Here is a 23,087-nt window from a genome sequence, read left to right on the forward strand (position 1 = left end):
TGTAAAGCAGGTATTTCTGCGCAGTATACAGCTTCATCTGAGTTCAGTAGTTCAGAACACCGCATCAGCTTAGTTTGCGTTTTATATCTTCATGCATTAAGCCATTACATCTGCCTTTTTTCAGCTCCTTGCTTTTGAAATGGAAACACAGTAAGCGTGTGCCAACACCCATACATGGGAGGAGAGTGCTGGAGCCATGGGTTTATTGCTGTTGTCCTTGGCACCTGATTTGCAGAACTTAGATGCATGTGTAATCCTCACCTCATCACCTTTCTACTCTAGCAGTTCAGATAATTATTCGGTACACCAGAACCATGTGAATACCTGCTTCTCCCCAGTGGTACACCTTCTGCTGTGGTCATTTATGAAGGTGTCTACTGGTCAGAAAGCACTGGCTCTGCGTTGAAGGTATGACATTGCAAAATCTAAATTTATTGATTAATACAGGTGTGTCACATATTTAGTCGCCATTGTAATTTGCCCATCGCATTAGGTGCCCTGGTCAGTGCTATGTTCTGCTTCCTGCCATCACTTCTAAGAGAGAACACAGATGGAGTCATCAAGAAGTTGGTATGCAGTTCTTTGTGCTGTAGGTCTATTTTGCTGAAAAGGGGTGGGTGGGTCTTCAATATATGTGGAATATTTATACACCTATCTGAGCCATCATGCAACCTCCGTCATAATGAACATAAAGGCGCATGCAAAGATTATGCGTAAACATGCATACATTAGGTCAATATACAGGGTTTTTACTGAATACAGATATTTATTTGGAGAAAAAGATAAAGTTAAATTATTTATTTTAGGTACATTCTATCACTGCCCCTAGGTTACTGGCATTGGACCATACAACTGGAGCTGTACGATATCGGAGTTAGTCAATTAGATAAATGTTTGAATTATTCATTTTAGGAGTAGGTAAAGTTTGGTTAGAGTTGGAGCACCCAATTAGGCTCACTGCAGTTAATATGCACCTTCGGAGGTCACGCTAGTAGTTTGTTTGTGCTACAAGACACATTTATGTTTTAATATCTAGTGCATATACAGGGTGTTTCATGTAAAGTGATAAAAAAAATTGGAACTGGCGATGTAGGCGCTGGAGCATTAGCGGGACTTTCAGTAATTACAAGTTCTGGAAACATTTGCCACCATCGATGAAGGCTTTGAACAATTTTTAAACGCAGGAAATTTATTTTTAGTAAGTTGAACTTCGAAAATTGCCACGCGAACCTCACTTTCTTTTTACAGCAATACGAAGTCCCACATGGATAGCACCCAAGAGGCCCAACGAAAACTATGCGAAAATAACTAAGGAAGATGGCGTTGTGTGTAGAGCACACATAGTACTTTTTCAACAGTACGCCAGCTTCGGCATTTTCTTTGACTATTTCGTTTATGTTTGGTATTGTGGCTGCAACATACGGCAGAAAATGACTAATGGGAAATTATTTGCAGTTATCTATATTCTATTGTGTACTGTACTTCACCTGGAATTTTCGAATTTTGACACCGCTCTGGTCGAACACTGGTCTAATTTTTGTCATTACAGGTAACCTACTTCAACTGATTCCTGTACATGACAATCGCTACAAGGAAATGGCCTTCCAGTTCGATGACCACATGTACGCCCCTCTTTTGAAAGTCCCTCTTATGTACTTTATTAAAAATAAAGTACATAGTGTGTACGTGATGATGTAGCATATCTGCTCAAAAGCACCATTTTTTGCTTGAAAAGTTATTTTGTCCTGCAGTAGGTTCTCAAAAATGGCTTGGGTCAATCACATCACTACAGTGCTGATGAGAAACATCATCCTTTTACCTTGTTTACTGTTTTCCTGGCACTCTTCATAATTTCACTCTTAAAATACTTTACTTGCAGAAGCCGCGAGAGGCCCATGTGTATCCTACCATCATCCATCACACAACAGATAACCTGCAAGCTTCTGCATAATTCTCTGTTTTCACCGAAGGGTTCATGGTCGGGCATCCGGAATGCTACCTTCTTTAACGTTAACGTTGTGTACAGTCCTAGAGCTTAACTAATTAACTGTTACGTTAACGTGGAATCACTGTTTGGAGCATATACAGATTGACGCTGTGCACAAATTTCATAATGTACATCGATTAAGTACTACTAGTTGCCATAACTAGTTGCTGCGCTTCATTGATTTCTATGTAACCCTCCATAGAGGCGGTTGCCTTGGAAAGCCCATCCTTATTCAGTTTTTGCGTGCTACAGCTGAGTGACAAACACCTGTGAGATTGCAAGGGCACATCACATGTTCTTGTTATCAGGCGGCAAACTGGGAATTAATCTGGAATAGCAGTAAAATGTTACTCGAATGTATGAAACAGGATACGAAAAGATTTTGAAGACAGCGTGTAACTGTTACTAGCATACTTATACAGTAACAATGGCAGCATCACCAGCCTGCACGTCAGTAAGATGTTTCTGCTGTTGCCAGAAACCTTTTTGCATTCTATTTTGCGCATTGTTTAGGCAACTTTTCATATCGAATCACATTCGAATTGTTGTCCCAGGTAACGAGAACTCCTTCTCTCTCAGTTCGGAAATCCACAAGTACTATTTCCGTATCTGGAGTACAGGGGGTATCAGGCTGGTGGGTTTTTGAATGCACCACCGTGTAGATGACATTTGGTCTCACCGCAAATGAAAAAGAACAAAAACATTTATCCTGGTCAAAAATTAAATAATTCAGCTGCTCACTCTAACTGGATGAAACTGGTTTCAAGATGTATAGGACAGTCAATAGCCACTACGCTCAGCAAGTGCTAGTTCTTAATCGATGTGGATCATCAGATTTGTGCAGGGCTGTGAACAACGTCAAAGTTGAGCAGGTGGTTCAATTTAAAGAGCAAAGCATGTGTAACTTAGTCACTTAGCGTGTTGCTGCTATCTTGTATCAAAGGAAAGGAGTGCTAATTGTCAAAGCAATAAAAATCTCTTATGTTAAGCCTATAGTCTGGAACCATTCAGTAGCTTGTAAAAAATGTAGAATACAATTTGCAACAAATTATGTATTTCTGCTGCATGTTCGAACTGCCAGTACATTTTGGTGTAAGTGACCAAACTAAATTTATATTTGTATGTTCTGGCCAGGAACTGGTGCAGTTAGTGAGTACTTTAGGGAAACAGATTTTATTGCAACGGTGCTTCGTTTTGGCGCATTTTTTGTGTGGGGGTGGAAGGTCCCCCCACTCCCGGGAGAATCAAGTGACTCCTCCTATGGGGTCATTTGATGCCGGTAGGAGTCGAAACAGATCCATGAAAGTGGGTGTCAAATGATTCCACTTGATGGCATCAAATGACCCCCCTGCCTTGGTGGAGTCACAGTGACTCCAGGAGGAGGGGTTATATATGTGGCAGGGTTTCACTCCACCAGAGGGAGTCACCCTGACTCCCTTATTTTTTAGAGTGTATAGTGTGAGTAATATTTGAAAAAACATAATAACATTAGCTGTTCGAAGAAACCACATGTTTTCTTGACATGCACAAGTATCCCTAAAGGATTTTTATGTGATGGATGTCTTCATCCTGTACATATTTAGGTCCAAGCAAACTCAAATGTGGTATATATGAGGTGTGTAAAATGCAGCTCCAGGGTATGAGGTTTTTAATTGTGAAGAAATTGTATGAAATTGCACAATTTCTGTTTGAGTATACATACAGACTTGTTCATTCAGCTCCTCATTACCAGCTCATGAGAAGCTACTTGAAATATCACACATTATAAGGTACATGCTGTGCTCCTATATATCTGTGAAAATAACTTGCACGCTTTTCTTTTGCTGTGGTGCCTTTGAGGACTGATGCCTTCACCCTGTGCATTTTTCTGTCACTCGTTTTGAGAAGATCTATATTGTGTTATATGCAGAGTGTGTGAGTGTTTTGAATGGTAATTTATTGACAACTGACCAGTTCATCAAACTCTTGTAGAAATACATTGTGGTTCAGCTTCTTGTTTTCAGCTCAGATTCACATTGCTGTTTGTTTTCAGCTCTCACATAACGTTGAAAATGTTATTAAAATATGTTACAACAAAGGAAATAAGGAAATAGTAAATACAAAAAAATCATGATGGAAAGGTGAGGCGGGCCTCTGCAAGGGCCTCTGATACGGATTGCTTCTCTTCGCATAAACTTGGTATACGTGTGAATAATTAATAAAGGAAAACACTATAAGGAACCTAGCGTTGCTTCATGAATGGTTAAGAAAATGCTGAAGCATCTTTATCATTAACCATCCAATTGCTGATTCTATAGAAAGGTGGTCAAAAAATGGAATAAACAATACAGCTCCTTCGACCTAAATATTTGTAGGTGGTGTATGCATTTCGGCAATGGCATAATTAATAACGCAGGTGACAGACAACTGCATTCCCAACTACAGATAGCTTCTTTCATGCCATATATGCCATACCAGCACAAATCTCGCTGATACGACATCAACTGCTGACATGCTGCTTTTATTCACACAATATCACTTTTTATCGGTGTGTACATGCCAATATGTCCACATATGTGTGCTAATAATGCAGGTATACTTTGTGCTGTCAGCCAGTATTACAAGTATGTCCTAGTGATACCAGCCCCTGATATATTCATCAATATTGATGTCAGGGACCGATATATCTGGTACACTTCTGGTAAGGGCCTAGTATTACAGATATCCAAAACAAATCGGATGATACCTTTTCTGATATGTTCTGGTACGTATTCATAACAGATTTTTCTAGTAGGGGAGGACGACGCATGGATCAACTGATACCGATGAGGCCGAGAGATGAAAACGGGATGAACTGGGAATCTTATGTGTTTGCTGGGTTCGGACTTCACTGGGGGTGTGCCGAGTACCAGAGGACGACAAGGCGTACGTCAGGGGCTTATGGTCTGTGAAGACTGTAAATGGGCGGCCTTCGAGAAAATGGCGAAAATGTTTGATTGCGAGATAGATGGCAAGTAATTCTCGCCCGAATGTGCTATAGCGAGTTTCGTGAGGCTGGAGTTTTCGGGAGAAGAATGTGAGTGGGTGCCAAGACTCTGAAACTTGCTGTTGGAGTACCTCGCCGACTGCAACGCTGGAGGCATTCACCATGATGCACGTGGGTGCATCGTGTCGCGGGGGGATCAGTAGTGTGGCGGAGGCAATAGCTTCTTTGATGGACCGGAAGGTTGCTGAGGCGTCGGGAGTCCACTCAAGCTTTGCGGAAGAGCGTTTAGAGGTGGAGAGCAGGGCTTCCAAAGGGTAAAGCATAGCGGCGCGCGATGGAACGAAACGGCGGTAGAAATTTACCAGCCCGAGGAATTTTCAGAGTTTGGTGATAGAAGAGGGCTGTGGAAACTCTCGTGTGGCGGTAACTTTAGATGGTAAAAGCAGTATGCCTTGGCTGTTGATCCGATGGTCGAGGAAGTCTAGTTCTTGGACGCCGAATTCGCTCATGGAAGCGTTAATCACAATGCCGTTCTCTTGAAGACGGGTGAAGAGGGCGTGAAGGTGTTGCTCGTGCTCCTTAGGTGAAGAGCTTCCCACTAGGAGATCATCGATGTAGACGTATGCGAAGGGAAGGCCTCGAATGATGTTATCGATGAATCTTTCGAAGGTCTGTTCTGAATTACGTACGGCGAATGGCATTCTCAAGAACTCAAACATACCGAATGGTGTTGTTATGGCTGTTTGAGCGATGTCGTCTTCCGCCATCGGGATCTGATGATAGGCCCGTGCCAAATGTGTCTTAGAAAAGGTGGTGGTGCCTTCCATGTTGGCTGCAAAATACAAGATGTGAGGAATGGGATATCAATCGGGGACTGTGACTCGGTTGAGAGCCCGATAGCATCCACATGGTCGCCCGTCACCTGTCTTCTTCGGTACCATGTGCAGCGGCGACACCCATGTACTCGATGAAGGGCGGATTTGGAGTTGGGCCGAGTTGGAGCATGTGATCAAACTCCGCCTTGGTTACCTTGTACTTCTCGAGTGACGGTCGGCGCGGGCGGAAATGAACAGGCGGGCCTTGGTAATCACATGGTGCACGACGTCATGCCGCGCCGGCTTCGTCCAGTCAGGTGGGCGAGAAAGAGTGGGGTACCTGGGGTACCCCTAAAGGATGCACGATGGAGAAGAGTCGGGGGCGGTGAATGACAATAGCCGCGATGGAGGAGCAGGTAGCCGAAGAGCGTGGACAGCGAGAAATGTGGTGCTGTCTATGAGACGCTTCCGGGACACATCAACAAGGATAATTTAGTGCTTCAAAAGATCAGCGCCGAGGATGGCTTGGGTGACGTCGGCCACGAGGAGAAGCCAGTGGAAATCCCGCCGGAGGCCGATGTTTAGAGTCAACGACTGTTGGCCATAGACCGGGATTGTTGACGCTTTGGCGGCTTTCAGGGTGAAACTGTGCTCTCGAGATCTGCGGTAAGAACGGGGAGCGGGGATGACGCTGGCCTCAGCACCTGTGTCAATCAGGAACCGCATCCCAGATACGCGGTCAACATAGTAAAAGAGGCGGATGTTTTCGAGGCCGTGTCCACCAGCCGCCATTAGTGAGGGGCCGGGGAGTTTACCGAGGACGCGGTCCAGGTACGTGGGGGAAGACAGTGGAAGGCGTCTGCGCCGAAGCGGCGATGGTACCAGCAAACTCCGTCGGTGTTGTTGCGGGGTGATCGCGAGTGGCGAGGGGACAGGAACGCAGAACGAGGGCCGGGGATACGGTGACGTTGGCGGCGAGGGCATGGGGAGTGTGAGCGGGTGGCAAGGGCAGCGACGAGTTGGGTGAGGTGGTTGAGCTGCTGCGTAATACTATGCTCGTCAAAACGCGGAGCCAGTGATTGTCGAGGAATTTCTGACGGGGAAGGCAGCAGTGCTGGTCGCTCAATGACGTCAACTTGTGCGGAGGCAGACGCTACTTCCATGACCGCATCTGCATGCGCACCCAACTTCTCTAAGATGAAGTTCGCCGCAGTCGCTAACACCATCTGTACGTCGCGCGAAGGCGTTGTAGAAGGAGTTCCGCAGAAATCTATCGCTGGTGGATAATGAGTCGGCGCTGCCGCCGGGCGCATCGCTTCTGAGGAGCTGTTTCATGCGCCGAAGTAGCTGGGTTGGGCGCCGCTTGCCTAGTTCTTCGGCGGAGAGGAGCTGGTGTAGTCGGTCGCGGTCCGAAGACGATGTGCGTTTCAGCAAAGCTGACTTGAGCTGATCGTATGGATTTTCCGGCGGAGGGGTGGTTATGAGATCATAAACCTCGTCTGCGGCGGTGGGGGACAGGGCGGGAATTACGTGGTAGAAGCTGGGATGTAACACCAGGCAATTGAAACTGGGCTTCGGCTTGGGCAAACCAGACCGCCGGGTCCCTGTCCCAGAAAGGAGGCAACTTGATAGCAACTACCGCGAGCTGAGACTGCGCAACGGGTGGAACTGAATGGTGACACATGAGCGTGGAAGAGCGAGGTAAATGGAACGTTCGGGTCACCCGATGTTTGCTCAGCTAGAAAAATGACGGACAACAACCGTTCTAGTTCGTAGGCAGAGCCGAACTGCCTGAGCTGCTGTTTAATGTCGCGATACAGGATGAGCTGTCGATGGCGAAAGTGGTGCTGCTACAAGCGCATTTACGACGCGGATTGTTTTTGAATAAGTGGAGTGTGTGTCTGTGTGTGTTTAGAAATAATTTGATACTGGAGAGTGTGTTTTCCACTTTGGAAATGTGGAAGGAAAGGAAATAATCTTCAGAAAGTGATTCAATAAATAACAGGTCTCCTGTCTAGAACGCAGCCGTGCGCGTCCTTGAACCATGCAGCTGCATGCTTGGGGCAGGAAGCGATGACGTCACGTTGTGGCTCTATTGTTTCAGGTGGACCTCGTCTGTAGCTGTTGCACTGGCCGTTAGTGGAAAACTGTAGCCTCAATGAGATTCAGTTTACCTCTCACGGGGTACGGACACGAGGCTCGTCACTGGTGGTGGTGTGCGTTGTCGTGGATTTTGTGAAGAGGGGATATGAGATGAGGACTTTGTGAATAAGTGTAGTGTGTATGTGTTTAGAAATAGTTTGATGCAGGATGGTGTGTGTTCCCCTTTGTTCAAGTGCTTTATCCGTCCTTGCTTTCCTTCGTTGTCTAGAAGCCGTGCAATTTTTCCTCGTCTGAGCAATGTCCTTTTTTCCTCAAGTCCCTTGTTCATTTTTTCCTCCTTTGAGCAATGTCCTGCTGTGGCGAAACCTGCTCTGTCTTATGATGCATGCTTTCATTTTGTTGATGCTTTAAGCTCTCAATTTTTTTGTATGAAAGGTTCTTGTTGATCATAATTGTGTTGATGAGGACAATAGTGCTTGAAAGTCTTGAAGCTTGAAAATCCCAGCAATTGAAACAGACGCACTGCAATACTTCTTATGTCACTTACCTAGTATGAATGCAGTGTCAGCAAGAATAAAAAAGCTGGACAGAAACAATGCAAGGGCACTAACTGGTACGCTACTTCCCAAAACAACGAACAAGCGTGGACACCAGCATTTGTTGATGCTTGAGTGGCTGTGAGCGGCTCTCTTTCCGACTACTAACGGCTAGCATTTGTGAAGGCAGCAGCGCATGCGAATAGAAATTTATTTTTCTGATTAAAAAAATTAAAAAGGAGAGGCAATAAACTCGTGCACGCATTCCAATGATTTGCTTTGAGACGAGACGGACGACCATTGCGATCGTCATCGCCTTTAGACTCCCATGGCGACTTTTGCTGAATGCATTTGAATGAAATTTATTTTACACCAAACGGTGTGGGTAAACTATGGCAAAAAAGCCGAAAGCGTTGCGATTCGCATTGACCTTATCGTCTTCTAACAGTTGTAATTTTATTTCTTAAGAACGTCTCAGCATCTTGGCAAAGCGACATCAGGTCCAAAGGAACCGCGGACCACGGATTGCATCCTGTATGCGCGATGCGCCTGCATCAACTGAATCCGACACGCCGCACCGCTTTTCGTCGGATGCTCGCAAGTTCCGAAGGGGTATCGCCAACGCCAACAATTGACAAATCTGCCTCTGATTCTTGACAGTTGGTTCGAAGGCTCGAAACGCTTGAAGACGAGTGAGCAAATATGGTCACGGTAAGTGTTAAATGTTTTGAATGTGCGGATATGTTTTTAATCATTTCCCCTCCTCATGATACATCACGTTGTTCATCGGATATATCGTATTATTGGGGGGGGGGGGGTAATTTTTCTAACTGCGAGTTCCATTTCAGAAAAGGAAACGAAAGACATGAAACGGAAACGAAACACGTGAGCAAGTCGACCAAGTTCTTGAACCGCATGCATACACTGTGCATCGCAGTAGAAATTTTGCTTTGGCACTGTCTATGCTGAAGATAATCAGGCTTTGCCCCGTCTCCTTCTTTCTCTCTTAGCGTGAAAGGATCAGGCTCATGGTATGACGAGGCTCCGCACACCACCACAGAGTCAGAAGATATGTTGTGAGTAATGTGATTGTAAGTATTGTACTCCATTGAAATGTGATACGTCTCAAATTGGTCCTACATGCAAGTGATCTTTCATAAGGATTGCTGCAGCACAGGTTATAAGATTGATGACAGCAATGGGGACAGTTCTTCTGATACCCCTCTAGAACGGTAAGATGTTCTTATACATGTGGTTATTGCCTATTTAACCTGTTTGCTAGCAAGAACAGAATGAAAGAATCGAAAACAATGCAGAAAATATGATGGCCGCTAAATCTTCCGAAGAATCACAACACAAGCTTTGTGTTCTCCATGCATTGGTCATTGTGCCATACACAAGAGTTACCCTAACCACCATCTGCACCATCTACCTTGGCGTCACTAATGCAATCCTCATAGCCACAGTTACTTTACTATGCAAATATGTGTCGCGACGTGAAGAAAGGAGCCGAGGCCAGGCAGCAGGAAGAATAGCCAGTTTACTGAACAAGAGCGCGACTAGAATGAGCGCGGGTGGCAGAATGATGATGCGTGCCCGATCAGCTTGGCGGGTCACGAGGGGCGTGGCCTAGCATCGTCGTCAGCTACACGTACCCCCCCCCCCCCCTGGAGCGTAAGCCGTCGAGGAATGAGACGGACAGAAGGTGGGCCGGGTGCCGATTGCACCGAACGTAGCGGATGGACCGGTGCAGGCGGGCAGGGGGACGAGGCCCGGGAAAGTTTGGGCACCGGAGCGACGGCAGGCAAAAAGGCAGGCTTCACACGGTCCACCGAGACCACTTCGAGCCGATGAAGAAGCCTAATGGTGATGGTCTTCGCCTGACGAGAGTGGACGGGGAAAGGGCCGTCGTACGGGGGTTGGAGCGGTTTACGAACCGCGTCGTGCCGCAGAAACACATGCGTGGCGGAATGAAGAGCCGGATGAATGAAGACGGAACGGGACGAAGAGGACCGTGTGGGCAGTGGTCGCAAGTCAGCACAGTACCACTGCAGGCGGGTGGCGTAGTCAAGAAGGTCAGGAGCGGGTTGGGCAAGGGTTGCATGGTTAAAGAATTCTTCTGGTAGTCTCAACGGCGCGCCATGTACGAGCTCAGCAGGTGAGACCGGTGCGTCTGTCTTGATGACAGCCCTGACGCCAAGGATAATTAGGGGTAGGCGTTCCACCCAGTGGCTGGGGTCGTCATGTGCGCGCAGGGCGGCCTTCAGAGTGCGGTGGAGTCGTTCTACGAGGCCGTTGGCGCTGGGGTGATAAGCCGTCGTCTGTTGATGTTGGGAACCGAGGAAACGGCATATCTCTGCGAACAGACGGGAGGTGAACTGCCGGCCTCTGTCGGTGGTAATCGTAGCGTTCGTGCCGAAGCGGGACGCCCAAGTGTCGAGGAAGACGCGCACCACCGTGCCAGCAGTTTTGTCGGCGATGGGAATGGCCTCCGGCCAGCGGGTGAAACGGTCAATGCAGGTGAAAATGTAGGATTTGCCGGCAGATGGGGGAAGGGGACCCACCAGGTCCAGAACATGAACATGATGGGTGAACATGATGGAACACCAGGGTGAACACCAGGGTGAACATGATGGAAACGAGCATCGGGTGTAGGAAACGGTGATGGAGGCGAAAGTGTGTGGCGCTGAACTCTTGAGCGTTGACAGGCCAAACATAGGCGGGCCCAATCGCGGATGTCTCGGTTCAGCGAGGGCCAGACAAGTCGCGAGTCGCGATGGCCAGCGAGTCGCAATGAGCTTTAGAATGGCCTTGATTCCTGAGTGGTGCAGGGAGTGAAAAACGTCGAAGATGTGTCGTCGAAAATCTTGCGGAATGAGGGGGCGTGGGCTGCCGGTGGAAACGTCGCATACCAAATGGTAAGGCGTTCCAGGGAAGGGAATTTTGTGGATGGACAGAGATTGAGGGCAGGCAATGAGGTCTTGGATGGCAGCATCGTGGTCTTGAGCTTGCGCAATTGGAGCGTAGTCGACAGTGGTCGGAAACGTAATGGCGGAAATCCGTGCCCGTGAGAGAGCGTCCGCTGCGACGTTGCTGACGCCAGAGAGGTGTCGAACATCTGTAGTGAATTCGGAGATGTACGCGAGATGGCGCAACTCCCGAGGCGAATGAGATGAGGAACCGGATGAGATGGCGTACGTAAGGGGCTTGTGGTCGGTGTAGACCGTGAAATTGCGTCCTTCGACAAAGTGGTGGAAGTGCTTGATGCAGAGATATGCGGCAAGCAATTCACGGCCAAACGTACTATACCGCGCCTCTGCCGGCTTCAGAGGCTTTGAAAAGAAGGCGAGTGGCTGAAGCTGTTCGTCAGGGGTGACTTGATGGAGGGCACCACCAACAGCTTCAGAAGACGCGTCGACGGTAAGGATGATAGGGGCGTCGGGAATCGGGTGAGCGAGGAGCATAGCCTCGCCGAGGGCACGCTTGAGGGCACGGCTGTTTCGGCGGCAGCAGTCCACTCGAGCGGTTTGGAAGGTCCACCGGGCCCAGAAAGGAGGGAGCAGATCGGGTGGATCAGCTGGGCACAATGGGGAACGAAACGCCGGCAAAAAAAAAAGTCCTAAAAATTCTCGGAGCTTGCGGCGGGTGGCAGGACGCGGAAAAATGTCGATGGCTTCTACTTTGCCGCGGAGTGGGGTGATCCCTGCGGCGTCTATGTGATGGCCAAGAACCTCGGTGGCAGAGACGCCTAGTTCACATTTTGCAGGGTTGACGACGACGCCATACTCTCGTAAACGCTGGAAGAGCTGCCGGAGGTGATCTTCGTGCTCGGCGGGGCTGGAGCTGGCCACCTGGATGTCGTCGAGGTAGCAGAAGCAAAAGTGGAGGCCGCGCGTGACTTCGTCAATAAATCTTTGAAAAGTCTGCGCCGCATTTCGCAAGCCGAAAGGCATCCGGATGTACTGGAATAATCCGAACGGGGTCGTGATGGCAGTTTTTGCGATGCCGGCGGGCTCCACAGGAACTTGATGGTATGCCTTTATGAGATCAATTTTGGAGAAGGTGGTGGCTTCATGAAGGCGAGCGGCGAAGTCATGAATATGTGGCAATGGGTATCGGTCGGGAATGGTCACAGCGTTGAGAGCGCGATAGTCCCCGCATGGGCACCAGTCCCCTGGGTCTTTTTGGGGAACCATATGAAGCGCAGACGCCCAGGAGCTGCTAGAGGGACAAATGTAGCCAAGCGCGAGAAGTTGGTCAAATTCGCGTCGGGTGATGGCGAGACGCTCAGGTGGAAGGCGTCGCGGCTTGGCATGCACAGGGGGCCCTTGGTAAGAATGTGGTGCGTGGTGGAGTGACGAGGTGGAGTGTCCGTGGGAGGCAACCGGATGATGACATCGGGGTATTCGTCAAGAAGGGCGCGAAATTGCTCCGGAGCTGACGGGCGGACAATGACAGGGCTGATCGGTGCATGTAAGGCACGTACTCCGTGGACAAACAGACCGATACTGTTGTCGTGGAGCTTCCGTCTTTTGATGTCAACCAGCAAATCGAAATGGCGTGGCAAGTCGGCGCCCAAGATGGCATCGGAAACGTCTGCGATGATGAAAACCCATTAGAAGCTGCGTCGTAACCCAAGATTCAATGTAAGTGAACGTTCGCCGAAACACTTGATGGGGGATGAGTTGACGGCGCGTAGGGAATGAGGAGAGGAATGATGGCGATCGGAGGAGAGTGGTGGGATGAAGCTTACTTCAGCGCCAGTGTCGACGAGGAAGCGAAATGATTGATGGAGTCGATGACGTAAAAGAGGCGGTTGCCGTTGCCTCCAGCAGCATCTGCCGCCATCAGGTGCGGGGGGAAACGTTTCCCGCCGACGAGCGTGGTGGTTGGCACCGGCGGGCGTGCGCACCAAAGGTGCGGTGATACCAGCAGAAGGGCGATGGCGAACTTTGTGCTGGTGACGGCGAGCCGTATCGACGTGGCGAGTAATGGCGAGTGCGGGATTAACGGCCACGAAAGCGAAAAGGAGATGGTGAGCTGTGACGTGTCGTGGTTGCGTTTACCACAAGGGTAGTCAGGCGTGTCACCAACTCAGTCAGACGATTTACGCTGCACTGCAGGCTGTTGACAGTCGCCGTGAGGTCTGTGGCGATAGGCTGAACGGCAGATTCGGGGATGGACAGGGCAGCTGGCTAAGACGGATGGAGAAAAGGCGCAGCGCGCGAAGCGCAGATTGGGTGGGATGCCAAGGAAGATGAAGTGGTACGTAAGTCGAGGATGCGGTCGGCGAGGCGCTCAAGATCATCCAACGACATCTCACCAGCAGCCGTTAGGACAACGCGTATGTCGGATGGAAGGCGCTGAAGAAATAGCTCGTGCATAATAGCGGGGTCAACAGGTGTGCTTCCCGTAAGCTGCCTCATACGGCGACGTAACTGTGAAGGCTTTTGGTCACCAAGTTCCTCTGCTCCCAGCAGTTCTTGTAAGCGGCGATGGATGGAGAGCGCTGTTCGATCAAGGAGCTCGCGCTTTATCGTGTCATACGGAGCTTGCGCTGGTGGACTGAGAATGAGATCACGGATCTCAGCAGTGATTTCGACTGGAAGGGCCCTAACGGCGTGGCCAAATCTGGAAGTCTGCGCTGTGATATGCCGGGCGTCGAATTGGCGCTCAACTTGCGCAAACCAAAGTTCCGGGTCTTGACTCCAAAATGGTGGGAGGCGGAGGGAAACGGTCGGGTCTTCATCGGTAACGGCCGCGGCCGAAGTGCCAGGCGAAGTGTTGGTGCCAGATCGATGGGTAGGCAAGCCTGTGCCGTCTGGATGCGCGGAATGTTGGTGCTTATAGTCTTCGGGTCACCAGTTGTCGCGACGTGAAGAAAGGAGTCGAGGCCAGGCAGCAGGAAGAATAGCCAGTTTACTGGACAAGAGCGCGACTAGAGTGAGCGCGAGTGGCAGAATGATGATGCGTGCCCGATGAGCTTGGCGGGTCACGAGGGGCGTGGCCTAGCATCGTCGATAGCTACATATGGACGAAAAAAAAATCAACAGTAACAGTTAACATAAAGGAGCAGTACACTGCGCAATGTGTTTTTCTCTACTGTAGTCACCGAGACAAAAAAGAAATAAAGAAAAACATTTTGCTGAAAAGGTGGCCTGCTTATCATGTTACCTAAAAGACCAAACACTGCAAATATAGCAAATATCCCTCTGCTCTACCAATATATAAAATAGCACAGACGCAGTCTGGGGGATCAATTTGATATTGAAAAAAATAGCCTGAGCTTAGGCGGAAAGAAGAGACAACACAAAGGAGCTGGAAGCACCCAAGCTCAGGCTTCTTTCAATATGCTCAATGAATGTTGCTTTTTTATTACATCATTTTAACAAATTATAGGCAGGCATTCCACCTTGTTCAGGAAGTAGGGCAATACTTCTCACTGGCCCAAAACCCTTGTTAGGTGTTCCCTTTCCAAAACAGTCTAGCGGCAACCATGCCTGCTTTTGTGTGCGATAAACGTTCACGTGGTAGCAGATGCATGCCATGATTATCGTGCCACTGTGTTTGTCAGTTGTAGTACATTTGCAATGTGCCTTCTGAATAGAAACACAACTTTTATGCATGATGCCGTCGGAAGCATTTCTTTCTGACCCTAACAGGAGTGCTGCAAACTGCAGGACCAGCCCAGAGATGATGACCCTAGCTGCGCAGCTTCCAATGTGGGCAATTCAAGTTCAGCTTCCCCTGCAACATCTGACGAGTTTTCTCTGTATCTTTCAACAGTATCATAATGAGCTCCGCCGTGATGCGCAGACACTGCTGTCGACGCCTAGAACCACGGAGGTGAAAACTTCATGCGGAAAGTGAATTTGTCTACTTTGGAGTTGTGAATGCAATTAAGAGACTCATCGGAAATGACCTGCCTCCACATTCCGGAAGTAGTACTATTAGGGGTCGTATTGTCGGGGATGATAATGCTTGGCCCGTTTATTGACCCCTTGGCCGACTTCACTCACGAATTTTTTCCACCGCGCGGCAGGCGGCGCGTGTTGGCGGCGCAGGCGGCGGAGGCCTGTCCGTGCGCTTACAGGGCGGGCGTAGGGCTGTGCGTGCGCTTATCGTTGCGCATTTTTCAGGTTGAGCCAACCTCACTCGCAAATGTATTTCCGTTACAACAGGTGTGCGGTGCGCGTTCTACATGCAAGTAGAGACATGCAGAGGGTAGCCATACAAAAAAGTACAAGTGATAATATATTTATTAACCTCATTAGTGCCAGAAATTATGTTGTGACTCAGTGTGAAGGAGAAAAACACAGCAAAAAACCTGAAGCAGAAGAAACACAATACGATGCACGTAACAAGTGCTTGTCAAAGTGAGCTAAAGCAAACTGAGCGAGTGAGGTTGTCTCCTGGAAGTGAATCGATAAATTTTAGGAATTAAGCTACAATCAAATATATTGTATAGTATGTGTGACTATATGCGCAACTTTTTAATCGATATCTTCAAAAAATGTAAGAAAGAGTGTACAGTTTTGACTATGAAAATTTAAACTATAAAACGATCTTTAGTGTGGAGTCTGCATTTTACCTCATTATGAGCTAAAAACTTATAAAATTAAAGTATACCATTTAGTTTCCATTTGTAGTGCCCGTGTGCTATGACACTAACAATAGGGTGATAGTTTTTCAGTATGGTTACGGGAAACCTCTGGTACATTTTGTGAATTGGACCTACGTTTACATGTGGCTTGTGCTGCTTATAAAGATGAAGTTTAGATAATGAATATTTGCTTATTATAATTAAGATTACATATCTTCCATTGTGACTGCGCATAGTGCTCATCCTCATTGTATATTGGTTAAACATTTCTGATGACAGCTGTGTGGTTCGCTTCCCCCAAAATCTGATTGTCACTTAGAATTTATCTCATATGTCTTTGTGTGTGCGTGTTACGAGGATTACGTGTTTAGAAACGTAGACTCCGCCTGCGCGTCACACGTGTAAATTCCTCCATTTGCATCGCGGCATTTGATAACAGATTCCTTTCAACATATATTGTCAATAGATGTTATAGCCCAATGAACCATAAAAAGCCCGGGGACGTCCTCATCTGGTCCAGACGTCCTCGTCCAATTTAAACATTGTGGCGGCTTGTAGCGCCATCGTGCCTGGCTCAAGGAAGAAGACAGCATCTTGCGCACCCGGCCGCTGGCTTTACCCGGTTCCATTAAAACCTTCTTCACTTTTCGCCTGATACTAGTCTCTTGTGGTCGCTCCTGTTTTAGCTCCCACAATTGGTGACCCGGCAGAACGACCGCACCTTCTACCATCACTGGCCAGCCATGGCTCAACCCCCAACTCCAACAGCTTCTCAGCAGCACGGCCTTCCTCCCCAGGTCAATGTCACAGAATTGAAGCTTCCGAGTTTCTGGGCAAACGATCCCGCACTCTGGTTCGTCCTCGTAGAAGCCGAATTCGTCAAACGGCGCATTACCAGCCAGCAGTCAAGGTACCACCATGTCCTGACCTCCCTTACTGCCCACATCATAGCTGAAGTAGCGACATTGTTGTTAAACCTCCCGATACCAACCCTTACGACATCCATCCTGAAGACACAGCTCATTAAACGCCTCTTCGAGTCTCTACAACAGAGAGTACGGCAATTGCTCACAACTGAAGAATTATGAGACCGCACTCCCAGCCAGTTCTTACGTCGAATGTACCATCTCCTTGGCAGCGAGTCCTCATCCCTAAACGATTCAGTACTCCGCGAATTATTTCTCCAACGGCTGTTGTACGGTAAACTTTGAATCGGCAATGGAGCAACTGCCAGACCTAGGCCAGCCCAACAGGAGGAGAAAACCTAACAGCGATGAACTCCCAGAAAGCTTTCACTAAACTCATACGTACGTACGTATATGAGCAAAGCTAGGTACAAGTGAAAGAAGAAAACCCAAGTTGTCCCACGCGCATCACCATGTCGATTACCACCTCGTCGTCTTCATATACATTTTCAACATCCTCCCCCGCCGAATGACTGCAGTCATTCCTCCAAAGTCTCCAGGGGATACATTAGCTGCACTGGCCGCCTTGTGATGTTCCCAGGTGGCAACTTGATGGTACAAGCTCGCACCTTGTCGTCTCGCCCTTTGTGGAGGGTCACTATTCGCACAGTCTTCCACAGGTTACGTGGTGTCCCTTCCTCGTGAAGAAGAGCCAGGTCTCCCTGCTTCAATGTGTGGTACCCCACCGGCTTGGAGATGTGGGCGGACCTCAGGTGAAGAAGATAATCCGCGCGCCATCGTTTCCAGAAATGGTCTGATACTCTCTGCCGATATCGCCATCAGCGGGAAACATCTGTCACTGTCGACCGCGGCGGTGCTTGATCTTGACCGTTTGGAAGTGCGACCAATCGTCGGCCAATCAACAAATGAGCAGGCGTCAACGCAGCAGGTTCATCCGGCGATGCATGTAAATATGTTAGAGGTCTTGAATTTATCGAAGCCTCGGCGTCTTGTAAGACGGTCATCATTTCCTCGAACGTTAAGGACTGTCGCAAAAGGACTTTTCGGAGAGATTGCTTCATGGTGCGGACCAATCTCTCCCACCATCCGCCCCACCACGCTGCCTTCTCGGCTATGAACCTCCACTTTATTTTATGATTGGCGAAATAGTCCTGCACTTCATTCTTCCGGACGTTGCTTTGGAGCTTTTGAATCTCACGGGACGTTTTTTTGAAGGTGAGTGCGTTGTCCGAGTACACAGTAGTGGGAAGTCCTCGACGGGCGATAAAACGACGGAACGCCACAAGAAATGACCTCGCAGTGAGATCCGAGACAAGTCCCAGATGCACTGCCCGCGTGGTAGCGCACGTAAAAAGAGCAATGTATGACTTCGATGTTCCACTTCCGGAGCGCACCATTACTGGGCCCGCGAAATCCACTCCCACTACCTCGAACGGTTGGTTTCGAACAATCCTCTCAGGTGGCAATGCGGCGGTCGGAGCTGAAGCCGCCTGCAGGCGATGACGTGAGCAGGTGGCACATCGAAATATAATTTTCTTTGTTATTTGTCTGCCCTGTGGAATCCACCAGCGCTCTCGTATGTCGTTTAATGTATCCTGTAGTCCACCATGCAGGGTCCTCCTGTGACCTTGATCGACGACCAACTTCGTGAAGTGATGTTCGCGTGGAAGAATGGCGGGGCATTTCACGTCCTCTGCTTCTGAACCGTACTGTAGCCGTGTCTGCAAACGAATAATCCCGCTGTCATCGAGGTAGGGTCGCAGAGCGGCGAGTTTGGATCCCGGTGCTACCGTCTGATCCGTCTGAAGCTGAGCAATTTATTCCGCATAGTGTTCCGCTTGGGCCTGCTGCACCCAGAATTTCTCCGCTCTTTTCATTTCTTCATCAACCAAACAACCGGATTGTCGGTTTTCCGGCTTCCGCATGTTGTTCAGAAAACGAAGGATCCACGCAGTAACTCTTATCAGTCGTTGATAAGTGCTGTACTTGGCTGTATCAATTGGCGGTGGACCTGACGAAACCGAAGTGTGTAAGACGTTTGCTTTCCGGTTCCTTTCGTCATCTGGTCTGGTGTCCTACTCGAGGCCGTCTTCTGGCCAGCTTGATGGCTCGAGGAGTAACCAATCGGGTCCGTGCCACCAGACGTTGCTGCGGATTACTGTTTCTGCCGTTACACCTCTGGTTAGATAATCTGCGGGGTTCTCTGTTCCAGGACAATGCTTCCATCTCCGTCGATCAGTCTTTTGTTGAATTTCGTCGACACGGTTGCTTACAAACTGTTTCCATTCGGTAGGCGGTCTTCTGATCCACCAGAGGGCAATCATCGAGTCGGACCACATAAAGGACTCAAATTCAATGCCGGTGAAAATTCTTTTCAAGTAGTGCATCATTCTTGAGCCGATTAACGCCGCCATCAGCTCTAGACGTGGCAGAGTCAGCTGCTTAAGCGGTGCTACTCGTGACTTCGAGAGAACAAATGTAGCAGTCGTCGATCCGTCTTCGTTCTGCCCTCGGAGGTAGGCTACAGCACCGTAACCCTTCGGGCTGGCGTCGCAGAAGATATGGAGTTATGGGTTTCTGCAACCACTCGGGAACATACAGCGATCCACGATGACCTCAGCCAGTTCCGGTAGCTCCCTGCACCATTGACTCCACTGGTCTTGCTTGTCTCTCGGCATCTCCGCATCCGAGCCAACCTCCTCAACCCACAAGGCCTGAAAAATCATTCTTGCTCGAACCGTGAAAGGGTGTAGAAAGCCAAGAGGGTCGTAAATCCTAGCCGATGCTTGGAGTACGTTTCGCTTGGTGCCTGCAACATGCACCGATTTAACAATTGAGTCCAAGCTGCACGCAAGTGTGTCGTTCTTTTTGTCCCAAACAACTCCAAGCACTTTTGTAACTGGATTGTTGTTCGTACTGCTCTCCTCTTCATGTCTGAAAACGCCTTCAAGCGCTGAACAGTTGGACGTCCATTTCCGCAGACGCATGTGGGCCGTTTCCATGACCTCGTTGGCGTCGTTGTAAAGCTTCACTGCTGACACCAAGTCTTGTGCTCCAGTCAGCAAGTCGTCCACGTAGAATGAAGACGCCAAGACGTCTGCAGTGTCCTTTAAGTCGCCGGTGACTTTACGAAAATGACGCTCCTGAGTCGCTGCTAGCAGGAACGGACTGGCCGATGTCCCAAAAGGCACCCGCCGCATGCGCCATTCCACCATTTTGGCGCTGTATGTAATGGTTTGTCGAAGTGGCACCTGATCACACCACAAAAAACGTAACGCATCTCTGTCGAGTTCGTCCACACTGATTTGCAGAAACGCTTTTTCGATGTCTGCACAGTGATTCCAATCGGATGCGTTCTGAAACGGAGTAGCGTATCCAACAAGTCAGGTTGAACCTTCGGCCCTTTTTCCGAGTGATCGTTGAGCGATGTACAGTTGCCAGAATGCGATGAAGCATCGAACACCACCCGCATTTTCGTAGTCGTAGACTCGGGACGGATGACCTCACGATGAGGCATGTAGTAGATGCGTTCAGGTGTCTTTGCCTCTGAGATAGGTACTGGTTCCGCGTGGTCGTTCAACAAATACGCGCGAATGTTCTTGTCGTATTCTCTTACCAAGGCGTCGTTCACGGCGAGCCGTTTCACCAATCGATTCAGTCTCCTTTCTGCGACAGCACGGTTATCGTGCAGTGGGACGTCGACGTTCTTCCATGGGAGGCGCACCTCATAACTGTCGTTTGCCATCTTTACAGTGCGCTGGAACTCTGCTAGCACGTTACTCTTCAATGCCGTCGGTGGGGCGCCTTCGTTGATGCCTGCATTTTCGATTTCCCACATCTGCCTTATTTCTTCATCTTGCAGGAGCACGCAGTTCACGTTTGTTCTCAGCACGCATATCAGGCTGTCTGCTTGTTGCGCGACGAGAGCTTTCACTTGGCTTGGGCCTTGGAACGTCCATCCCAATATCGTTTCGATGGCAACGAGCTCTTCCTGCTTCCCGTAGCTGCGAATTTCGCCGGAGATCAGCTTCCAAACTTGATCGGATCCAATAAGCAGACTGCCATTTAGTTGCCGCATACCAGGAAAAGCCACAACATCGGCGATTAGTTCACCACAGTCCTGAAGTGCAAGTACGTGTTCGTTGTCCAACGGCGATTCCTGGATATCTCTGCATATCACTGGTATGACGATGGCTGCTAGCTTGACGTCTTCGTGGGTGTACTGGCTTCGCACAGTCACTTTCACAACGCTTCGTTTTGCGGGCCGACACTCCGAGTCTGAGGCGAACGTGTTAATTCCGATCCAAACTTGGGCTACCTCCTTCAAACCGAGCTCCCTTGCTAGATCTCCCCGGATGAACGTTCGTGAACTTCCACTGTCAACTATCCCTCTGATATACTGGCACCTGGTACCCGACACAGTCCAGGCACGAAACGTTTGCAGGAGCACAGTGCTCATACTGGTCGCGGAAGACATCAGGACTGAAGTTTCTGTCGTTTCGATGGCGCTTTTGTCTTGAGTTTCCTTAGCGTGCGCGGCCGTCCAGTTGGGGTCGCACATTGTGGCAACGTGCCTTCCTCTGCATTTCGAGCACCTTCCCTTGTAACGACATTTCTTTGAATTGTGGAACGCCTTCGTGCACCGAAAACAGCGCCTGTACTTGGCCAACGTCTTCTTTTTGTCTTCCTGCGACATGTCCGCGTTGCAGTTCTCAGTGGCGTGAGACTTCGCCTTGCAAAAGAGGCAGTTCGTCGGGACAGTTTGGTTGTGCAACGCGAAAGCCGAGGGTGCACTGGCATGACCTTTTGCTCCCGTCTTCCGTTGGCCGGACGGTTTCTGATCCTGGCGGTCGCAAAGTCCACTCCTTTCTCTGCTTTCAACTTCCGCCTTCAGGAAAGCCAACACCTTGTTCAGTTCTGCGGAAGCTGTGGAGGCAGCGCCTTCATCTTGTAACGTGGCGACTTCGTGTTCTGCTGGTGTTGCGGCGTCTCTCTGTATGCTCCGGAGGTTCAAACGATGGTACTCGAGCACTATGTCGGACGGTATTGCGGCCAGGAGGATTTGCGTCATAATCGAAGAGTAAGTCACTGTTGGTATGCCTAAAGAGTGTAAACCGCATATGTTCGTCTGCACGTAGTCGTGGAGTTTTCGCAAACCGCAAGTGTCCGTTGAAGACTTAACATGTGGAAGCGTTCTAAGCTTCCCTAGGTACTGTTCCTCAAGCCTTCCGTGGTCTCCGAACCGTTGAGTGAGCAAAGCGATAGCGTCGTCGTACGCCGCTTCGGTCGTCTGCAGTCCTGATATGGCTGCCTCCGCTGTTCCGAGCAACAACGATCGAAGGTAATGGAATTTATCCGACTTGGTTAAATTCCTGTTGTCGTGCACGTTGGCCTTGAACTGATCCCAGAACGGCTGCCATTCTGTAAAATCTCCGCGGAACTTCCTCAGTTGAAGGCGTTGCAGCCTGACTCCGGTACTACGGTCAGGGATCTGTGGCGTCGGAGAACTTGTAGTTGTGACTGCTGGTGTAGGCGTCGATGTAGTCGGTGGCAGTCGTTCGAAGGTGAGTCGTAGCCTTGCGATGCACTCTGTTATCCTTTCTTCATACTGCAGAAAAGAGTCGTATTCACTTCTGAACGCTTCAGGAGCGATGCTGTCCTCCACTTCCCGATCCAAAACGTAAAGCTGCTTGCTGCATGTCGTGAGCTTCTCCAGTAGGGCGGTGATATTCTCTGCTGTGGCACTCTGGTCCTGAAGCGCAGTGGTAGCTTCGTTAATAATCTTCGTTGCTTGCGTTCTTCTCGCTGTCCGCTTGGCCTGAAGCTTCTCTGGAACGTTGCTGTTAGGCATGGCGAAGGGTTCGAACGTCGTTGCAGCTGCCGTCTTGCTCCCGGGTTTCGGCACCAAAATGTTGTAGGGTAAACTTTGAACCGGCAATGGAGCAACTGCCAGACCTAGGCCAGCCCAACAGGAGGAGAAAAGCTAACAGCGATGAACTCCCAGAAAGCTTTCACTAAACTCATACGTACGTCCGTACATGAGCAAAGCTAGGTACAAGTGAAAGAAGAAAACCCAAGTTGTCCCACGCGCATCACCATGTCGATTACCACCTCGTCGTCTTCATATACATTTTCAACACGGCTACCGCACA

At 49.3% G+C, this 23,087-nt stretch overlaps 1 protein-coding gene across 1 annotated transcript; it reads right to left on the reverse strand.

Moving 5' to 3' along the window:
- Positions 1 to 19,502: 19,502 nt before the first annotated feature.
- Positions 19,503 to 22,786, reverse strand: LOC135372658 (uncharacterized). Its single transcript, XM_064606157.1, has 2 exons — positions 20,237 to 22,786; positions 19,503 to 20,186 (listed from the first exon to the last, which is right to left on the reverse strand). Exons 1-2 carry the CDS (start codon positions 22,784 to 22,786, stop codon positions 19,503 to 19,505), a joined length of 3,234 nt encoding a protein of 1,077 aa, XP_064462227.1.
- Positions 22,787 to 23,087: the final 301 nt, after the last annotated feature.

Source organism: Ornithodoros turicata, unplaced genomic scaffold, assembly GCF_037126465.1.
Source record: "Ornithodoros turicata isolate Travis unplaced genomic scaffold, ASM3712646v1 Chromosome16, whole genome shotgun sequence".
Classification (NCBI taxonomy): Eukaryota; Metazoa; Arthropoda; class Arachnida; order Ixodida; family Argasidae; genus Ornithodoros; species Ornithodoros turicata.

What these genes read in the sequence shown, in the direction of transcription:
- LOC135372658 (XM_064606157.1), bottom strand. Translation starts at nt 22,786, where the DNA reads ATGCCTAACAGCAACGTTCCAGAGAAGCTTCAGGCCAAGCGGACAGCG. An exon ending in AAAAGCGTTTCTGCAAATCA is followed by an intron (nt 20,187 to 20,236) that starts GTGTGGACGAAC and finishes TGGTGTGATCAG; the next exon opens with GTGCCACTTCGACAAACCAT.